The 20284-nt window shown below is 36.2% G+C and overlaps 1 protein-coding gene across 1 annotated transcript; it reads left to right on the forward strand.

Moving 5' to 3' along the window:
- Positions 1-297: 297 nt before the first annotated feature.
- On the forward strand, positions 298-19226 carry LOC139714935 (cholesterol 24-hydroxylase-like; the record flags this gene model as incomplete). The annotated part of the gene is made up of 9 exons (XM_071626585.1): positions 298-449; positions 1450-1524; positions 2382-2463; positions 3625-3785; positions 7416-7554; positions 14486-14599; positions 16355-16586; positions 18090-18162; positions 19142-19226. Coding segments are annotated over exons 1-9 (1113 nt in total), but the record flags the coding sequence as incomplete, so codon positions are not given.
- Between the last annotated feature and the right edge of the window lie 1058 nt (positions 19227-20284).

Genomic DNA, 20284 nt, shown 5'->3' on the forward strand with positions numbered 1-20284 from the left:
AAGAATTCAAAAACAATTTGTGTCATCATTCATGAGAAAATAAAAATCACGTGTTTGCAAATTATTTACAAAGAGATCTATCACAAAAAAGAAAAAAAAAAGGAGGGGCCTAGTGCAGAACCTTGCAGAAAATCTATTTTTAACAGAACACTAATCTTATTTCACATTATCTACATTTGGATATTTTTGTACGATTTGATAATAAGCTGTTAAAAACATTTGATTTTAATTGTTTCAGCTATCCAGGCCAACAGCACAGTCAATTAGTATTCTGACTATAAAAGCCACAGAGCAGTGATGGCCTTCTATGACAGTCTAGTATTGGCAGTGATTACCTATGCCATGTTGGTGGTCATTGCGAGTGTTGTAACCCTGTTCGCAGCGTACCTTCTGTACATCAAATACACCCACGTCAAATATCGCCACATTCCCGGCCCACAAAGGTCAAGGTAAGAAACAGAACAGTCTACAAAAGTACATAGACTTATGATAATTATTTATTGCAGCTGATCGAGAAGTTGATTTTCTTTAATGTTCTGGTATACGGATTCCCTTACATGGGACTGTTTGTGTCTGTATTACAACTTTATATGGGCTGGAAACGAGTTATCAGACTTTATAATTATGATAATTTATGTTAAGAGAATCCATTGTGCAATGATAGTTTTCCTTTTACCTCCAGCGCAGAGAATAATCGTCAATGTTTTTGTTGGTATGTTTGTGGAAAGCTAAAGCTTTTCAGTATAGATTAGAGTAATGTGTTGATGTATTCTGCTGAAGCATCATCCTTATACTGTTAGATGTTGTATTATCCATGAAACAGCTTTTTATATGTAGCTCATCTGTCCTTCAAGTTCTAATGATATTTGTGTGCCACCTGTAAACTCCAGTGCTCTCATCTTCTCCTTCAGCATCACGGTAAAGCTACAAAATGACCCAAATATAAGTCATCTGTTCATCTGCAATCTACACATTAAATAGCCACAGGAAGCTTAGCACTCTGACATTGAAAAAAAAATAGAGGGCACACTAAATTTGCATGGCTTCAAGGTGTTACAAGTTACAATAATTAATTGGTTGAATTTGCCTCAGAACTGAAGGAACTAGTGGACCTATGCCTTTAATATCAAAATTGACCTTTTCACGCATGAAGGTTATCATAACTAAGACTTAAAAGTGTGAGGCCAGCGTCTGAATCTTTGCGTGACATCAGAACTGGGCATATACCTCAGTACCTTGAACGTTTTAAGAGCCTAGGAAACTCTGACATATTTTACCTTTACTTCCACACACTCAGAGGAAATTAATTTCTCCCAGCAGTAAACCTAACATTTTCGTTTACAGTAACACTTATTTGGATTATAAGTTACAGCTTGAATGTAGACATCATTAAACTGAGATATTCACCGTGTGAGTTTGACTTCTCTATTTCTTGCTTTCGTCTTATAGCTTTATTTTCGGCAATGAAGCCATGCTAAAAGAACGCTTGGAAGAGGATGCCATTGGAAAGCTGGTATATGATATGTAAGCCTTCATTATGTCCTAGGTATAAGATACACAAATATGAATATATAATATGATAAAGATGTGATAATTGTGTAATTGTATGTATATATATATATATATATATATATATATATATACAGATATGCTACCAATATAAGCGCAGGGAGGTCATGTGTGTGTATACGCGTGTGTGTGTTGTGTGTTTGACTGTGTGTGTGTTATGTGCTTGGCCTTGTGTGTGTGTGTGTGTGTGTGTGCTTGTTTTCATAAATAGGGAATTATACAAGCACAAATGTTTTTCTCCTTCGCATGATAGCCTTATGAGGAAAGAGCATCGTCAGACGCTATAATGCCATCTTACATGGTCTATCTGACATAAAGTCAGTGCGAAATGCTACTCTAATGCGATACTTTTCTTCTATTCTTTTTTTAATCAAAGAAAAAAATGAAATAATGGAGCTCTAAGGGCTAATAAGAGAACGCAAGTCGGTGAGATTTTCAATCTTCATTTCTTATTTGTGCTGCCATGACGGATGGTGTGATTCGCGGTTACATAATAAACATGCTGTACCTCCTTCAAAATTATAAATGTCGTTACGTTACCAGTTTGAAGCGGTCAGGGTCGTCCCAGGGTCGTCCCAGGGTCGTCCCACGTGTCTGTATGCATCATTGCCTTCTTTCTGCCTTCAATATCAGTGGTTTAGTGGTGATATTTCACAACACAACACTCTATGAGCAAACGTATAAAGTATCAGGGGGGGGGGGAAATTACGCAGGAAGTATCTATACTTAGTGATTGTTTGAAATTCTGTGACTTCTAACAAGAATGAAATGCATTTCCCTTCTCTTGTTATTTTCCTTTTTTTATCAATCAGGTATAAGAAGTACGGCATGCTTCATAAATTGCAAGTCCTGCATCGTGTTCTCATTTTCACCGTGGACTCTAAATTTGTTAAGGTAATAATGGTCACATGATTTCAGGGTGTATACTTTGTAATATTTTATGAAGAAGTCATGAAATGATATTTAGAAGTGTAGTACCCTGATGGGACAAGCCAAATGCTTTTTGGTAGTGCAGCTGTACATTTTATTTTTCATTGGGATGCATCGCAATTGCCTCTTCGAAGGGCCATAAGTCTTGTGTGTCTGTCTGTAGTGATATTTACTCTGAGGTGATAGCTGATTCTCTTTCATAATTATGTATACAGGCTCATAAAATATGGGTATGTCAGGTAAAAAAAAAGAATGTTATTTCCCGTGAGTATAATGTACCAATTCAAAAATCCTCAATGCACTTCCCTATAAAGTACAACCCTTTAGAACGAAAAGTTAGGTGAATAATGTGACGCACAAATTGCATTTATGTGTGCTCACAGTGAACTTTCTCTCTAGGTTAAAATTGACATGCTAAAGTAAAATCTAACGAAACGGTAAAGTATCTTTAGAATTAGATATGAAATCTCTGTCAGAGATGTATCAATACCCCTGGACAATCAAGACTATCATTACCTTTTATGATTGTAAAGCTCCTTACGGCTCACTATGAAGCGCTCTGTAATGAATGTTTGTTTGTTTGTTTGTTTGTTTGTTTTGTGTGAAGTGACTATAGTTTAACGGCTTCTTTTAGAGTGCATCTAGAAGTACTTTTAATCTATGCATTCTGTGATACACTTATTGTGACCCCCCCCCCCTTTTTTTGTGAGGAGGGACTACACATAGGACACTCGTACCATGTTTTCCATGCACTCTAAAGATTAATGTTAAATCATTTTAACTCTAAATGTTTAATTCTCTTTAAAAATAATGATAAATTGTTATTACTCTAAAAGTTAATTTCAGTCCTCAAAATGTTAAAGTTGGTATTTTGAGGTTTTTTTAATTTAACATTGGCAAAATATTTTGAGTTTTTCAATTTAACATTGGCAAAAGGTTCTAGGAGTGGCAACAGTTAATATGTTGGCTTTATTTTTTTTCATTCATATAGAAAGGGTGAGAAATGGTACCTTTTATGGGATCTAGAATGTCAGGTCTGTAATAATGGGATGCATGCGAGTTGCCAAATGTGACCTGTCGATTTTTGATGGTTTGAATCATTTCCCTTCCCTGCCATGCCTGCAGGACCTTTTGACCAATAGCCTGCATACGAAGTCGCCGCAAGACTACAAAAATATGCAGTTCGTGTTTGGTGAGAGATTCGGTGGCACTGGGCTAGTCTCTGAGCTGGACCATAGCAAGTACGAGAAGAAGCGTGCACTGCTTAATCCTGCATTCCACAGAAAGTACGTACACTGTCACAAGGCTTGATTTTTATTTATTCTTTTTTTCACTGTTTTGGACAAAAAGAGAGAGAGAGAGATTTCGATCAATATTTGGATGCTTTTTTAAGGAGCATGAGATGCAATTATTCACGAAAATAGAATGAATGCAGCCATTATCATTGGTTTTTTTTTTCTCAGGTCAATACTTTGTTTATTTCCATCATCAAAAAAGAAAAAGAGAACACGATTTAAAGCGGTACAAGTATTATCGATTCGTCTTTCATTCGTCTGATAGCGGTAGTTTCTTTTTCTAAAAACAAAATAAAGTATATGCACGAATGATGTCATAAAAAAGAAACAACGCACACTTTGGTATGGTAACAAAAAACAAGTAATCATAACGATGGAAAACAGTGTTACACTAAAAATCCAAGCTTCTAAGACGTGGAACACTGGAAACAAAACGACGAAAGGACCAATTCTTTATACCAATAAAATATATTCATAACAAATTCATCTATGTACCATTTATCAAACTGTTTATTGTAAATTTGCTCGTTGATATAGGATGCACATATTGCAAACAATACTGCTACTATGATTTTAGAATGCAAACATATAACAAATATATAACATGGCACACACTATACTTGGCCGTGTACGGTATGCCAGGAAAATGTGGCCAATAAAGAATACATACACGCGGCCACATAAAAACAATAACGACAACAACAATAACAATAAAAAAACAATGAAAAACAGAAATGAAGAAAATACACACACACAGTTGCTGGGCAAAGAAGAACGAGGAAAGAGGAGCAGGGAAAATTGGAGAAAGAAAAGGAAAAGGAAAGGAATGGTAAAGGTCTGTGGACACGCTACAAAATCTCAAGGACAAGTGAAACATGGGGATTTTTGATAAACTGAATTAACTGGTATACACGTATATGGAAATCAAATATTTTTAAGTTTAGATTTGAATGTAATTAACTTAACAAATTCTATTAAATTATTATCTAAGGTATTCTAAAATCTGGGTCCAGTATTAACAAATGTATTTTGAGTGTGTATTGTTCTCAATAAGGGAAAATGAAATTCTTTGCATTGTCTCGTGGGATAGTTATGTACGTGGCTGTTAGGGTGAAATAAAGATTGAAATATTTTGGGTAGGTGGTTGCCGTTGTAATTAAATATAAATTTACCAAACTGAAATAAATACAACGCTTTTATTTTCAGGATTTTATCTTCAGGGAACAACCCATCAATATATCATGCTCGAACATGAAGGTTAAGGACAATTCTTAGCACCATATCTTTTGCAAAACAAAAATTTTGTCTAGCAATATCAAATATGTATTCCCCCAAGCAAGAATTCCATAATTCAAATACAGTTATACCAAACTTGAATAAAGCGTTATCAGAGCAGAAGAAAGGGAGTAATATTTCAATTTATTCATTATACATAATTATGTTACGTGCGATTACATTAGAAATATTATTTATATGACACTTCCATTACCGCTTGTTCTCGACGCAAACACCTAAGTAATAGACGAAACCTCTTCTAAGGGAGTAATGTCAAATACAACATTACCTGGAAATCTATCTGAGGAATTGCTAAAAAAACAAAAAGGGAGTAATGTCAAATACAACATTACCTGGAAATCTATCTGAGGAATTGCTAAAAAAACAATAATAAATCTGAAGATCTTTTAAAAAATCATTAATTTAAACTATGAATAACAGTGGGCCTAACAAACTTCATTGTGGAACGCCACATTCAATTTTCCTCATCGGAGAATCAAAACCGTTTACGTGTACATTGAAATCTGTTCGAAAAATATCTCTTCGAAAAATAACTAGTGAACCATTGCAAGGCTTTACCACGTGTGCCATATGTTATCATGATTATAATGGGATACTTAAGAGAGAAGTATATCGTGATAAATCGTATCAAAAGCCTTGGAAAAGTCCAGGAAGATGCCTATTATATGCGAAAATGTATCGAGTGCATGAGTAATCTTCTCCACAAAGGTAAGTAAAGCATGGGTGGTTTTGTGATTTTCCCTCGATCCAAATTACAAATTCGTAAATACATTAATCGTGTAAAAAATAAACAAATAACAAACAAACAAATAATTATTGATTCCATCACAATCTGGGCTCTTCCCTTCATTCAAATTATGAACGATATCAATAACTTCTTCGTTGTATGTGTGGTCCAGAAATATAGTTTCAGGATTAGATATATCTAGAAAATCATAACACACTTTATGGGATAAAGGGATATTTTCGTGATAACATTTTCCCAGCCAATGCAAAAACAAAAAGACATCATTAAAAATTTCGACCGTGCGAACAAATCAGTTTGAGGAAAATATGACAATTTGTTGGAAATGTTTGTACCGGTATGTAAATTTGTGTTCACAGTTCACTTTGTGCCAAATTGACTTCATGACAGACTTGCTGGTTACTCAAATCATGTATTGGTGAACACCTACAAGTACATATACAGTGCGTATCAACAAAAAAAAAAAACGCAACAAGAATTAATTTCAAATTTGTGAAGATTTTGTTAAATTTACACCAAAGTGAGTAGCAACATCTTAAAGCCACATATCTCTTCTTTCCAATGATTTCTCATTTATTCTTACACGGTCATCGATGGCTGAGTAATCATTCTTTTTGGACAATGAGTCAAATTGGACTTGGGACCAAGTTTCAGTTAGTAAGACCAGCATAAATCCTTTTCAATTCTCCTTTTCTTTTTTTTTTCTTTTTTTTTTTGAACGCTGAATGTCTGGACTGGACTTTGTGGAAACGGTTTGCTCCTAGGGCCCTTCTCCTTCGAAAACAACATGAACGGAAATGGATACTTACACATTTAAAATGAACATGTGATTCCTGAATTAATGGAAAATTTTCCTGTGCAGAAAAGGGGTGTGTTCAGACGCCTATGGTGGGCACGAAATGGCGCACCAGCCCATCGACTAGTAAGAAACAGATTGGCTGAGGTATTTGGAAATCGGGTGATTGCCTTGTATTATGATGTGGAGTGGCCACCACGATCTTCGGATCTGACTTGTTGTGACTTTTTTCTTTGGGGTTATCTCAAGAGTAAAGTGTTCATTACCCCTCCACCTGACATTGCAACTCTGAGACAAAGAATCACTGATGAGTTTGAAGCTCTACGCCTCCAATCCCCAGTGATTCGCAGGGTTGTGCGTGAGATGGAGAAAAGAGCTAATCTCTGTGTGAAAAGGAATGGTGGCCATGTTGAGGGGCATGAGATGTAATGTTAAAAAGAGATATCCGAAAGAAGACAATGGTAAGTTGCGATTTTTCATTTCATTATTCCATTTATTAAGTTAATTTCTAATAAAGTGCATAGATTCTTGCAGTTTCTAAACTTTGTCCCACGTCCAATTTGACCCATTGTCCCAAAAGAATGATTACTCAGCCATCCATGACCGTGTATGAGTAATATTAAAATATCATTGGAAAGAGGAGATATGTGGTTTTAAGATGTTGCTACTCACTTTGGTGTAAAGTTGAAATAATCTTCAAAAATTTGAAATCAAATCTTGATGTGTTTTTTTTTTTGATACGCACTATACATTTTGTGTCTCTGTTGCTTTCTCATGCTGCCAGGTACTTAATGGGTCTGATCGAGGAATTCAACACAAGTGCAGACGTTTTCATTCAGAGTCTTATTCCCGTTGCTGATGGCCAACAGGAAGTATGTATGTTGGACAAGTTCAACAATGTCACTCTTGATGGGATAGCAAGGGTAAGCATACTAGCACTAAATGACTGAAAATTTAGCAAAACCTGAACAAGGGTTTAGTCCAAGAGTATTAGCTTTAACCTGGACATTTTTGGTAACAAGCTGATTTTTTCAGGATAAGTCCAGAAAAATGTCTAGAATAACATACCAAAAGTCCTCATAAATCCTCCTTGAGCATTTTCCGCAATCCAAGATGGCGTCCAAAATGGCCGCCATTTCCAGAAATTCTTGTAACTTTTCAACCAGAGAACCCAAATACAAAATTTGAATGTCTAAATATATGTTTTAAAGCATGAAGAACTCAATGAAATACATATCAAGAGATGTTGATGCATGCAAGTACCGAAATCCAAGATGGCGTCCAAAATGGCCGCCATTTTCTGAAATTCTTATAACTTTTCAGCCAGGTAGCCTAAATACAAAATTTAAATGTCTACATATATCTTTTGAAGGATGAAGAACTCAATAAAGTACATATTAAGAGTTGTTGAAGCTCACAAGTACCGTAATCCAAGATGGCGTCCAAAATGGCCGCCATTTCCTGATTTTTTTTTTCATAATTTTGCCAGTAGATTTCAACTGTACACACTTGGAATGTCGAAATATACGTTTTGAGTCTCAAGGAACGAAATATAATACTTATTCAGAGATTTTGAAACACAAATAAAGCACTTGAGCACTTTCAGAAATCCAAAATGGTGTCCAAAATGGCTGCCATTTCCTGTTTTTTCTCATAACCCTGCACCTATGTACCGGTAATTGCGATACGCACTTAAATGTATACATATATTTTAAGACATAAGGAACCCAACGAAATACTTATTTACAGATCATGAGGCACATGAGTACAAATAAAACCACGTGAGTTCTTCCCGAAAACAAAATGTTGCCCAAAATGGCTGCCGTTTGTTTATCAAAAATTGCTGTTTTTAGCCTATTTCAAGAGACAAAGAAATTCAACATAATGTTCGAGATTCAACAACTCAGAAGGTCCAGTGGAATCTTTCCCTTAAATGTGCACAAAACAGGTATAGGTTGGGTTGGATGCACCCCCCCCCCCCCTCCTTGGGGAAGGTGGTGGCCTGTACAATCATTATTTTCCAAGTATTCAACCTGAAGTATTTGCACTTTGTCATTTAGCACTTTGTCATTCAGTTGCAATCATAAAGATGCTAAACGTCCCTCGCTCGGCCCCTTTCCATAGACTTTGTACACTTTTGAGATTAACAAATTTCCGAATCTGTCATCAAAAAGTGTGCACTAGATCTTTCACTTACAAAATGCAAAAGTTAGTTCCCTCATATTGAAGGGTAATTTGCCCTAACTCTTCAACCGCTCACTTCCCCCAATATATATTAAATTCCCCTTTTGATTAACAATTCCCAAATATTCCATCAAAATTAATGTGTGTAAATGATATAATTATTTCATTTCTATTCAAGTGTAAAAGCTCCCTCGTTTCGGTGGGGGATGGGGATATTGAGACTATTATTATCTACTCTTCGAGGATGGATAATTTTCTCTATATAACACCAAGGGTGCATTAGGCCGTTTAACGACGATCATCGAAATGCAAAACTCCCTCCAGTCGAAAGTGACCCCCCCCCCCCCATCATCTACTAGCTCATTGCCTTGAATATTCTAGTCTTTATTCTACTTACACTTTTTAATAGAAACAAAAATCTAGTATTTCACCAACAGAGCGCACCATGAAACTCGTAACCAAAAAAAAAAAGAATCTCCATTTTGTGGGAAGGTGCATCACCTCATACACCTCCCCCGCATATTTCCATAAGTATATATGAAGAGTTTGTTTGCAAAAACCGATAAGTCCATTTTTGAAGATTTTGAGGTACGGTCTCTGTAATGAAGTACAAAGTAATACCTTTTAAATGATATATTGGTGACTACATAAAGGTACATTTTTTAAGTTATGGTAAAAAGAAGCAAACATTTTCTCATTATTCTCTTTATTTTTCTTGACCTTTAATCGCAAATATCTCCATTTGGCAAATATATAGACTTATCGGGTTTTGCGAACAAACTCTTCATATTTTCTTACTTTTAGGACAAAAACAAATCTCAGATATTTCACCAAAGAGTGCGCTAAATCTCTGAATTTCAAATTGGAAAATCCAAAAATTTCCGAGGTATGGGAAGGAGTATTCTCCTCTCACACTTCTCCCTCCCCGACACTTTCCTGAATATATATTTTTCCTAACGTTTTCAAGTAGAAAAAAAATATCGGGTATTTCACCAAATGGATGCAACAGCTCTGTGAATTTCTAGTCCGAAAATACGAAATTTTCCTTTGTGTGGGAGCAGGCAACCCTATAACCGCGCACTTCTATGATTGTATATCTTTTTGTTCCTTTTTGATGGAAACAAAAATCTAATATTTCACCAATAGTTTGCATCAGATCAAGGAGCTCATAGCTCCTTGATCAGATGTCTGAATATCAGGTCTGAAAATGCAAAATCTCTCTCATGTTGGAGGGGGGGGGAGGGGGAGGGACCCCCCCCCCCCATTCCACACCCTTCCATAATCATATTGCCCATTTCCCTGAATACTATTTTATATCCAATTTCCTACTCTTTGATGGAAATAATTAAATATCTTACCAAACGTTTGCACTATGTATTTCACTTTCGAGTAAAAACAAGAAAGAAAAAAAGGTCCCTCGTGTGGTAAAGGAGTATCCATCCTCCATGTACCAGTAACTTTACTTTTCAAAGAATTGTTTTTACTTCTCAAGTGATAGCTGACAGTTTCAACTGGAACTCACCTCATGGTAGACATCAAATGCATTGGTAATAAAAAGGGGCTAGCGCTAAATTTTCATCTCATGTGCTTAAGGTGACGAAAATAGACCATGTGGTAAACAGATATTGCCTTCTAGTAGGCTTTCTGCTTAGCAACAAATCTGTTGGTGAAATATTTCTCTCGTAACAAGGACACACTCCTTGAGGTTAACATGCAAATGCTTTTATTTGTATACTTTACACATAAGAACTATATTTTAAATAAAAAGTTTCGTATAAAATATATTGACATTCATTTACATAATTGTGAGATAAAATTTTGCACCCCATTTTCCATGTTAGGAAGAGCTTGAGCGTTAAAATCAGTACATGCGTGCGTCTAAATCTCTTAATATGTATTTTATTGAGTTATTCATGTTTCGAAACTTGTAAAGACACTTAAATTGTGTATTGGGTTCTCTAGTTGAAAGGTTATAAGAATTTCAGGAAATGGCGGCCATTTTGGTTGCCATATTGGATTACGGTACTTGTGTGTGTCAACATCTCTTAATATGTATTCTATTGAGTTCTTCATCCTTCAAAACATATATCTAGACACTTAAATTTTGTATTTAGATTACCTGGCTGAAAAGCTATAACAATTTCAGAAAACGGCGGCCATTTTGGACGCCATCTTGGATTTCGGTACTTGCGTGCATCAAAATCCCTTGATATGTGTTTCATTGAGTTCTTCATGCTTAAAAACATATATATAGACATTTAAATTTCGTATTGGGTTACCTGACTGAAAAGCTATAAGAATTTCAGAAAATGACGGCCATTTTGGACGCCATCTTGGATTTCGGTACTTGCGTGCATCAGCATCTCTTGATATGTGTTTTATTGAGTTCTTCATGCTTCAAAACATATATTTAGACATTTAAATTTTGTATTTGGGTTCTCTGGTTGAAAAGTTATAAGAATTTTTGGAAATGGCGGCCATTTTGGACGCCATCTTGGATTGCGGAAAACGCTCAAAGAGGATTCATGAGGACTTTTAGTATGTTATTCTAGACATTTTTCTGGACCTATCCTGAAAAAATCAGCTTGTTACCAAAAATGTCCAGGTTTAGGCCTTTTTTGACCTAATGCTCTTGGACTAGTTGGGGAGCTCTTTAGGCTGGAGTTAATGAATCACTGTATGTAACGAACTCTTTGGGAACGTCATTTGTTTTTCCTTTTGGGTTCTTTTTTCTTTCAAGAACCACAAATGTCGTATCCTACACATTTCTTGTACAACCCATCTCCAATCAGTCTTTTTGACCCCCTCCCCTCCCCCCCCAAAAAAAAAAAAAACCAACAACAAACAAACAAATAAAAACTCACAAATACTGAAGACAACTGCACAGCACATACCTATATAGGCCCTAAAAATTAACTCTCTACGCACAACATGTAGAATCGCCAAATGTGTATTCCTACGCAATGTAATAATGGCTTATTATATGGATGTAAATGAAGAAAAAAAAGTTTCTGAAAGTGTATGTGTGTGTGTGTTTGTTTATGCACTTTTATAAGGAGCAGAATACTGTATGATTTTAATCCCTTCCCCCAGAAATCCTTTGGAGCAAGCAATCATATTTTTGAAATTAATTTTTTTTTGTCCTGCAGGTCAGTTTCACGACTGTTGTTGCAGGAGTGTACAACGGCATCCACTGAATATTGCTCTTTTTCTCGGCTCAAATAAAAGCAAATGGATTCAAATTGAATCATGAAACTTCGATTAAAGGGGGTGGCTAGTAACTGATCAGCGGGAATCAGTGGGAATGCTGAGGGATGATTGTTCCAATCCTTGTGGGATTCATTTAAGAGTACATTATATATCAATTGTTGTGTGAAAATGATTTGCTTCAGAGTGGTCTCATATTCAAGTAATGTGCAGTTTAATGTTTCCAGGTTAGCATGCCTGTACAGTGACGGTACTGTACAGGCATGCTAACCTGCAAACATTGACCTGCACATCAATTAATCTCACAAGAATTGGAACAATCATCCCCCAGCATTCCCACTGATCAGTTACTAACCATCCCCTTTGAGGGACATATCCTAAAAATGCATAACACACTGATTATACAGCGTGTCCGAAAAAAAAAAAACCACAGCCGAGTTTTATTGCAATTCTTTGTGATCATAATCAAATATTTGCTTCAAGAGATGTACATGAATTTAAAGGTATACCTCTCTTCTTTCACTGGATGCACAACTCATTGTTCATAATTCATGCATGACTAAGTTAGAACAATAGTAATGCTACTAAATTTTTATTTGCACAAGCAAATGGCGACTTTGAATGGGTTTCTCAGGCTTTTTCAGCAATCTTTTGAAAAAAAAAAAAGAATCATAGCCTTAACATCCATTCTTTTCCCTTTCATATGACATCTCATGAGTAAAAAAAAAAATGATCTACGCATGCTCGAGAAAGCTTAATTTTTACAGTATGCTTCTATTTTACCCAGAAAGATGGATAGTAAAACAGAAGCCATGCAGTTAGCTTTCCCGACGCCTGCCCGATTTGGCAGATATCAAACAATGGCCTTCATGCTTCAATAAATTTACACAAACATGAAGGGAGGGGATATTACAGACGGTTCGGAATAGGGTCGTAAATTAGCACATGATCGTGAGCTTGCCTGACCGTGCAGCAAACCAAGGAGCAAAGGGTGTTCATCAGCGGAATGTTGAAGGGGGAGGGGAGTCACCAACCGAAAAAGGCCTCCGAGTCCCCCCCCCCCCAAAAAAAAAAAAAAAAATATATATATATATATATATATATATACATATAATAAATAAAATAAATGACATGTTAGAAGCGCAAGTTCAGTGACAAAATCTAATAAAGTAATGTACCCTCTCTTTCGGATTCACCGTCCCCTTCAAAAACCTCAAAACCCTGTCAGTGATGAAGAGTGAACCACGCGTGAGAGAATTGTAGAGAGGAATGAAAACAGTGAGATAAGTTTGAGGTATAGAAAATCATCAAAATGTGTACAGTATCGCTGTTGTAACGTTGATTTCCCATATAGCCATTTGACTGCCTGCAGCCTGAGAATACACGCGATATTAATCAGTCTTCAATTATTGGTTAAATCTCATAGCTTATTCTGAATAAATGACAACAAAGGGCTTTCCGTCTTATACAGCATTCTCTGTAAATACCTCCCCCCCCCCCCCCCGAACAACATTCACTGCAGCACTGCCATTATTTGTGTGAATTCTATGGCGCAGGTGAGCCCATTGTCTAATGCTAAGTCGGGAGAGCTGAATGCTTGTTTTTCGACTATCCGTAGAATTGGTAGAAATGAAGCATATTTTCATCCACATTTTTCTAAAGTGTGCGTTATTCATATTTGACGAATAAGGTCTCATGCGAAAGAAAGAAAAATGTGGATATTTATAGGTTATGAACTTTGTTTTTCGAAAACGTAACGTTAAAAGTCTTAAAAAAACACTTAAAGTCATCATTTGCGCGTGCAAATGAAAATTTGACAGCACTGCCGTTCGCTGTTTTAACTCAGTCATGCATGAACGATGAACATTAAGTTGTACATGTACTCTCTAAAAAAAAATCGAGTGAAAATATTCACTCTTGAAGGAGTGAATACAAAAAAGAGTGAATTTTGAGTGAAAATGTTCACTTTCACTCCTTTTGGAGTGACCTCAGGGATCACTCGAAGATTTTGGAGTCATCCCTGAGGTCACTCTAAAACGAGTGAAAATGAACATTTTCACTCAAAATTCACTCCAATTTCAATCTAAATTCACTCTTTTTCATTCTCTCCTTCAAAAGTGAATATTTTTACTCGATTCTTTTTTTAGAGAGTACTACATCAAATGAAGAAGGAAAGTTTATCTTTCCATTGATGTATATCTCAAAAAGAAAATGTATAATTTCGATAGTAAAAAGTTGCTAGAAAACTCGGTTTCTTTTTTTTTCTGGGACACGCTGTATATAAACCTCCCTTTGGTATGCGCTTATCGAATTGCACTATTATGTTGCTCATGTGAAGGAGCACTTTATCAGTCTTCTTCGCGGAGATATCACTTTTTTCATCATCCTCATCGTCATTATCACCATCACAATCTTTGTCACACATATTTACCTCCATTTTTCGCCTTGCATGTTCTCACACAGGCTGGATTCTCCATGATGTTGGATGCTTTCGATGATCAAGACAGCCCATTTCCGAAAGCTATCTACAAGGTTTTGAATGGAGTTATGGCATCACTTATGAAACCCTGGCTGTGGGTAAGCTCTCAGATGACTAAGGAACAATGAGATAGGAATACCGAAGGGTTATGAGATAAAGGAAATTACAGCAGCAATACCACTGAATAATTATCATAACGATAACAATGCTACTGATTTTCACTGTAGTTTTAAGGAAGAGGATGAAGACAAATAAGAAAAGGGAGGAGGAGGGTGACAGAAAAGAATTAGTGCACTCCTCAATAGTTGGGAGAATAGTGACTTATTTTATGTATCCATCAGTCCATAGAATGTATCGATAAACAGTTATACTGTATGATACTTCACTTATTGGAGGGGATCAGCTCTACAGACATGATATGAATGAAGGAGTGGTCACTCGTTATTTTGCATGGAGGGGACTATACAGTAGAATGCAATGCTAAATTGGGAATGACTATAAGGGCAGTGAAGGGGCGAGAGGGAAGACCGGACATAGGTGGCGTTGACGGCTGGACATCGTAACATCGTTGAATCATGTACTGAACATACACAGCTTTGAGCGAGATGTACGCCACCTCTTATGTTCCTCTTACGACCCTTAATTCCTTTCTTGCAGTATGATAAACAATGCAATGTTGCTCTCATTGAGGCGTTTCCCTCTGTTTAAAGGGGATGGCTAGTACCTGATCAGTGGGAATCAGTGGGAATGCTGGGGGATGATTGTTCCAATTCTTGTGGGATTCATGTAAGAGTGCATTATATATCTATTGTTGTGTGAAAATTATTTGCTTCAGAACGGTTTCATATTCAAGTAATGTGCAGTTTAATCCCCCGTCACTGTACAGGCATGCTAACCTGGAAACGTTAAACTACTTGTATCTTATTCCTGGTTGAATAACTTCAGAATAGTGATCAGTTAGATATACTAGGATTTGAGCCTCTGGCATAATTGCGTTTCAATGAAAAACTGGAAATTTCACAATTTTATGCACAAACTATCTGGCAAGTTGTGAGGGGATGACTTGCTTACTTTACCATTTCCATACTGACCGTTCAAGAACTGTTTCCTGAAAAATTGGCAAAACTTCAAAATGTCATAACTTCCTTAGTTTTAACCAGATTTTAATCAAAATTTTACCGTTGAACACGTAATATTTGACTCGTTTCAGTGAGAATAAGTTATATTTGGACTGGAATTCCCCTTTCAAAGAGCAAATGTCTCTCATTACATTAAAAGAACATCAAACTGACGTACAGTGACGTCATTGAAAGCACAGAGATAAGCGGTTCACAAGGGTTTATGACATCGTATAAAATTTACAAAATGATGACTTTGGCGTACTGTTTTTCGAGTGATCCACATCTCACTACATGTAACTCCGCTTTCCAATAAATCACTCTTTCCATCACTATATCAATGTTTTTATCACCACTGCAAAGTGAGTTTTAGTTCTCTCGTTATGTATATACTATAATTTGGGGAATCTTATGGGAAAATGTGGCAATGATTTAACAGTGGCTTTCTCAATATTTACTTTTTGTCGCTTTTGCTATACAGTATTTACGTTTTTTCACCACCCGAAAAGTGTGCATTGTTTATCTCGTTACTTATCTTCATTAGAACACATATTTTGTATTCATAATTTATGTTTTGTTTAATCCATCTGCGTATCACCTTTGGTTAGATGGAAATAAAGTACTGAATTTGATTCAATTAAATCGGTGTATACAGGAGATCAACAATGGCAAGTGCAGACATCAGGTTGGCTTCTTGAATATCTTCTCCGTGTCTTTGTCACTCCATATCTTCAGATGGTACCTACAAAGGAAGCGGCATGTTTTCGAACCGAAGTGAGAGAGGCGACTCGTTTCATCCGGAACTTCGGTCGAGACATCATCCTTGAGAGGATGGCAGCCCGTCGGAGGGGAGAAGACGTCCCAAAAGACATCCTGACTCACATCCTGAATGCTTCTGACAACCTCAGCAACCAGGGGTTTGGCATGCAGGAAATGATTGACGAGTTTTTCACCTTATTTATAGCAGGTAGCCCCAGCTGTTAATCTTTTTCCAGTGGTGACTGTAATCAACTTATGTAAGAGAGCTTGGGACATTCTGTCTAATTATTGGTTACTTGCTGCAGCCATATGTATGGCGCTCACCTCCCTGCTGCATCTCACTACTACCAAGAACTATCAAGATGTTTGCACTATGTGTTGGTGTTCCTGAAAATGGAGAATGCATCCACAGTGGGTGCATCACTCCGGTACAAACGCTATAGTAATTTGTCAATCCACCAACACAAAGAAATAATGCCCATATATTTGAGTCACGTAGCATGTTGTGAAGCATCAGTCAAAATATCAAATAGTAAATAATGTTAACACAATTTCAAGGATTGTATTTGAAATGCTGTCAGCATAATATAGTACGCTGCATCTGACAGAGGCTGCTGTACGTGCTAAGGAAAGACCACAAGAAGTTGATCAAGAAAATCTAAGGCCTTTGCTCTTGATGCAATTTCAGTTTGGAGCTAGAAAAGGCCAGTCTTGTGTATACTCCTTTTTTTTTCATTTCATTTCATTTCATTTCATTTATTTCCAGATTAAAAACAACAATCATTACATTTTCAAGTCATAACATATTCATTGTGGGGGACCTATTAAAGCCTTTCAGGCTTGCTGGGAATAGGAACCAAAGTAATTACAAGATTTTCTCAACTCAAAATATATAGGTACAAAGTGTATAGAACACAAATGGTACACAATCAAAGCAGGCAGAAGAAGGGAAAAAGTAAAGAGTAAAATACCGGCAGAATATACAAAGCTATGTTGCTATTAAAAACGGAAAGTGTGTCTAAATTGTTTCTAAACTGCTGTAACGATTTGCACTTTTTTAGTTCCTTTGGGAATGTATTCCACAAATACTTTCCAGTAGGGCCTACTTTTTCAGGCCTCCGCCACGAGGGGGCCGGTGCATTAGCCACGCTTTTGTGTTTAGTAAAACCTTTAGAACTAACTATAGGCCGGGCTATTTAGGTAGATGATGGAGCCGGGGGGGGGGGGGGGGCAACCAGTGGTCTAGGAACAAGCAGTATTTATTGAAAAGAAAACATATGGAGATTTGGAAGAAAAACTGCAAACAGCATTAGCAAACATACCATGTTTTTGTGGTGTAGGATTATCTTCAAATTAGTGTGTGCATGGGAAATCTCTTCTCAATATCTACACTCACCCAAGCTTGTATCGTATTATATATATATATATATATATATATATATATATATATATATATATATATATATATATACAGTGTGAAAAGAAAAGCCAGGTGGACGTAGCTAGGTACCTAGGTACGTCCACCTGGCTTTTCTTTTCACACTGAATGCAAATAATGAAGGCCACACACTGGTACTTTAAATGGTCGATATATATATATATGTATATATATATATATATATATATATATATATATATATATATATATATTGTATGAGCGGCCTCTCCTTTTTCCTCATTCTCTGGAAATGCTTTGCATTGCAACACAAAGGTCAAGAAACAACTGGCAATCTACTTGCTTTCACCCTCCAGCAGTTGTGCCGATACCCGCATGTCTATGAGAAGTGAGTGTTGTTACTTTAATACTATGTTTAATAATATATTCAAATTGAAATATGTTTCATTTTGACTACCGAACTTTTTTTTATTTTCTTTTGTTACATTGTGTCTACATCCATTGCAATACATGTTTTCTGATACTTGTATTGGCTGTTGTTTTGAGCAGTACAAGCCCGTGAGTAGATTATTCGTTGCCAAAAGAAACCTTCGATAAGAAGAGATGCCTAAAAATTGATTGAATCTTGAAAAAAAAAGTTTGGTAATGTAGGATTTTAGATCAAGAAGACAACGACCTCATTCTTGAGTGGACGTTGATGACAGCGAGACGTTAGTGAATATAACATTGCCCAGAAGATACACCAATATAGAGATGGGGGATATCAGTTTCATATCATGCCAATGTTTTCACCACTTTTTTTTCACTGTGTTTATCTCTCTTGTCACAGCTTACCTTTTGAACCATTTAGACATTCATGCACAATAAATCTATGAGAATATTACTGACTCTCATGGTTTGCGCTTGGCAGATTGCTTGGTGTATTACATGAGTGTGGGTGTCTTCTTCTAATTTTAGCACTTCTGGTCTGTGGTCTGTTCCATGAAAGTCAGTGTAGATATCGTTGATGACGGTGTTGACGGAAAGAATTTCATACAGTGAGATGTATAATAGGCCTACTGCACAGGTTTCAAATATGCTCAATTCTTAAATGCACAAAAACAGCAAGATTTCGAGGATTTGGGAGTATTAGCTCACATTTTGTTTGTTTCTTAGATTGTGATTACTGTATACTTATAGTAACGCCATGGACCTGCAACGTTTCGTTGTAACGCAGAGGGTCTCCCTGTATCGCTTCATTGAGTGAAGTTTAATACGAGAACATATGACATATATAAGTCTATATGAATAAGAACTTGCGCTCATCAGAATAAAATGGTTTTACTGCATGTTTTTTTCTGCTTTCTTTGGTATTTTTTCCTTCACAGAGTGAAGCAGGAGTTAGATGAGAAGTTTGGGGACAAAAAGTTTGTCTCTTATGAGGATATCATGAAGCTCGAATACCTTATGCTGGTGAGTGGACCTCGCACGTCATTTATTGTCGTGTCATCACTATTGTTGTTCAACATTCTTATGTTATTAATAAACAATGTAACATGAAAGGCCTAGGTTGTGTCCTGGATTAAACAGAAGGCACATGGCAAAAACAAAGGACAATACAGAAAAACATGTAAATATATTTTACATAATAAAAAACATACTCAATTACAGTTACATAATCACAAACAAATTGACTAAAAATACATCGATACACGAACAAATTGAAATATGCAATATTTGTTTTCAAAACACGCATTTATATCATAATAGTACAACTTTATCTCATTCTATCTTTTTCATCTCTTCACCTTTTACTTTACTTTTTCTCTTTAACCTTTCTCTCTCTCCCTCTCTCTCTCTGTTCTGTCTCTCTCTACCTTCCCCTCCTACATTACCTATACCTTTCTTTTACTCCATTACCCATTGATTCATCTAACACCTTCTCAATTTCTTCTCCAAAAAGCTCCACTATAACTTTTTCATTGATAAATAACAACAATCTGTTAACAATACCAAATCATATAAGATCAAATCTGATATCATATATTAACGAGAAACTGAATTTCAAATTCTTTTTTCCTTGTATAAACATAAAATCTTAAGACTGAAAAAAAAATACTAATGTGATAAATCTGTATCTTATTGTTATATCTAAAATCATCAAACGCCATACAGTATACACTCATGATAAGTCGAACCCCAAATACTTTTTGTTTTAATTTCATTATATTGATTATTATCATTCCATTACTAGTACTATTTCTAACATGATCATCGTCATTACCATTAGGCCAGTCATTATGATGTCTATATCATCACAGGATGTCTCTTAGAGATCGACAGCACGTCAAGTTCCGTTCTGCAGTGTTCGGGGGGGGGGGGGGGGGCATTTCATGAAGCGTTTTGGTCTAATGTTTTTCTGACAAACTAATTCAAGCCACTGAAATCCTTGCATCTGATTGGCCGAGAGCAAATTTGTCCGACAACTTTGTCGGACATAATGCTTCATATGAAATGCTCCACTGAAACCT

Source organism: Diadema antillarum, unplaced genomic scaffold, assembly GCF_040938485.1.
Source record: "Diadema antillarum isolate AM-2024a unplaced genomic scaffold, OU_Dant_1.0 seq00002539_RagTag, whole genome shotgun sequence".
Lineage (NCBI taxonomy): Eukaryota > Metazoa > Echinodermata > Echinoidea > Diadematoida > Diadematidae > Diadema > Diadema antillarum.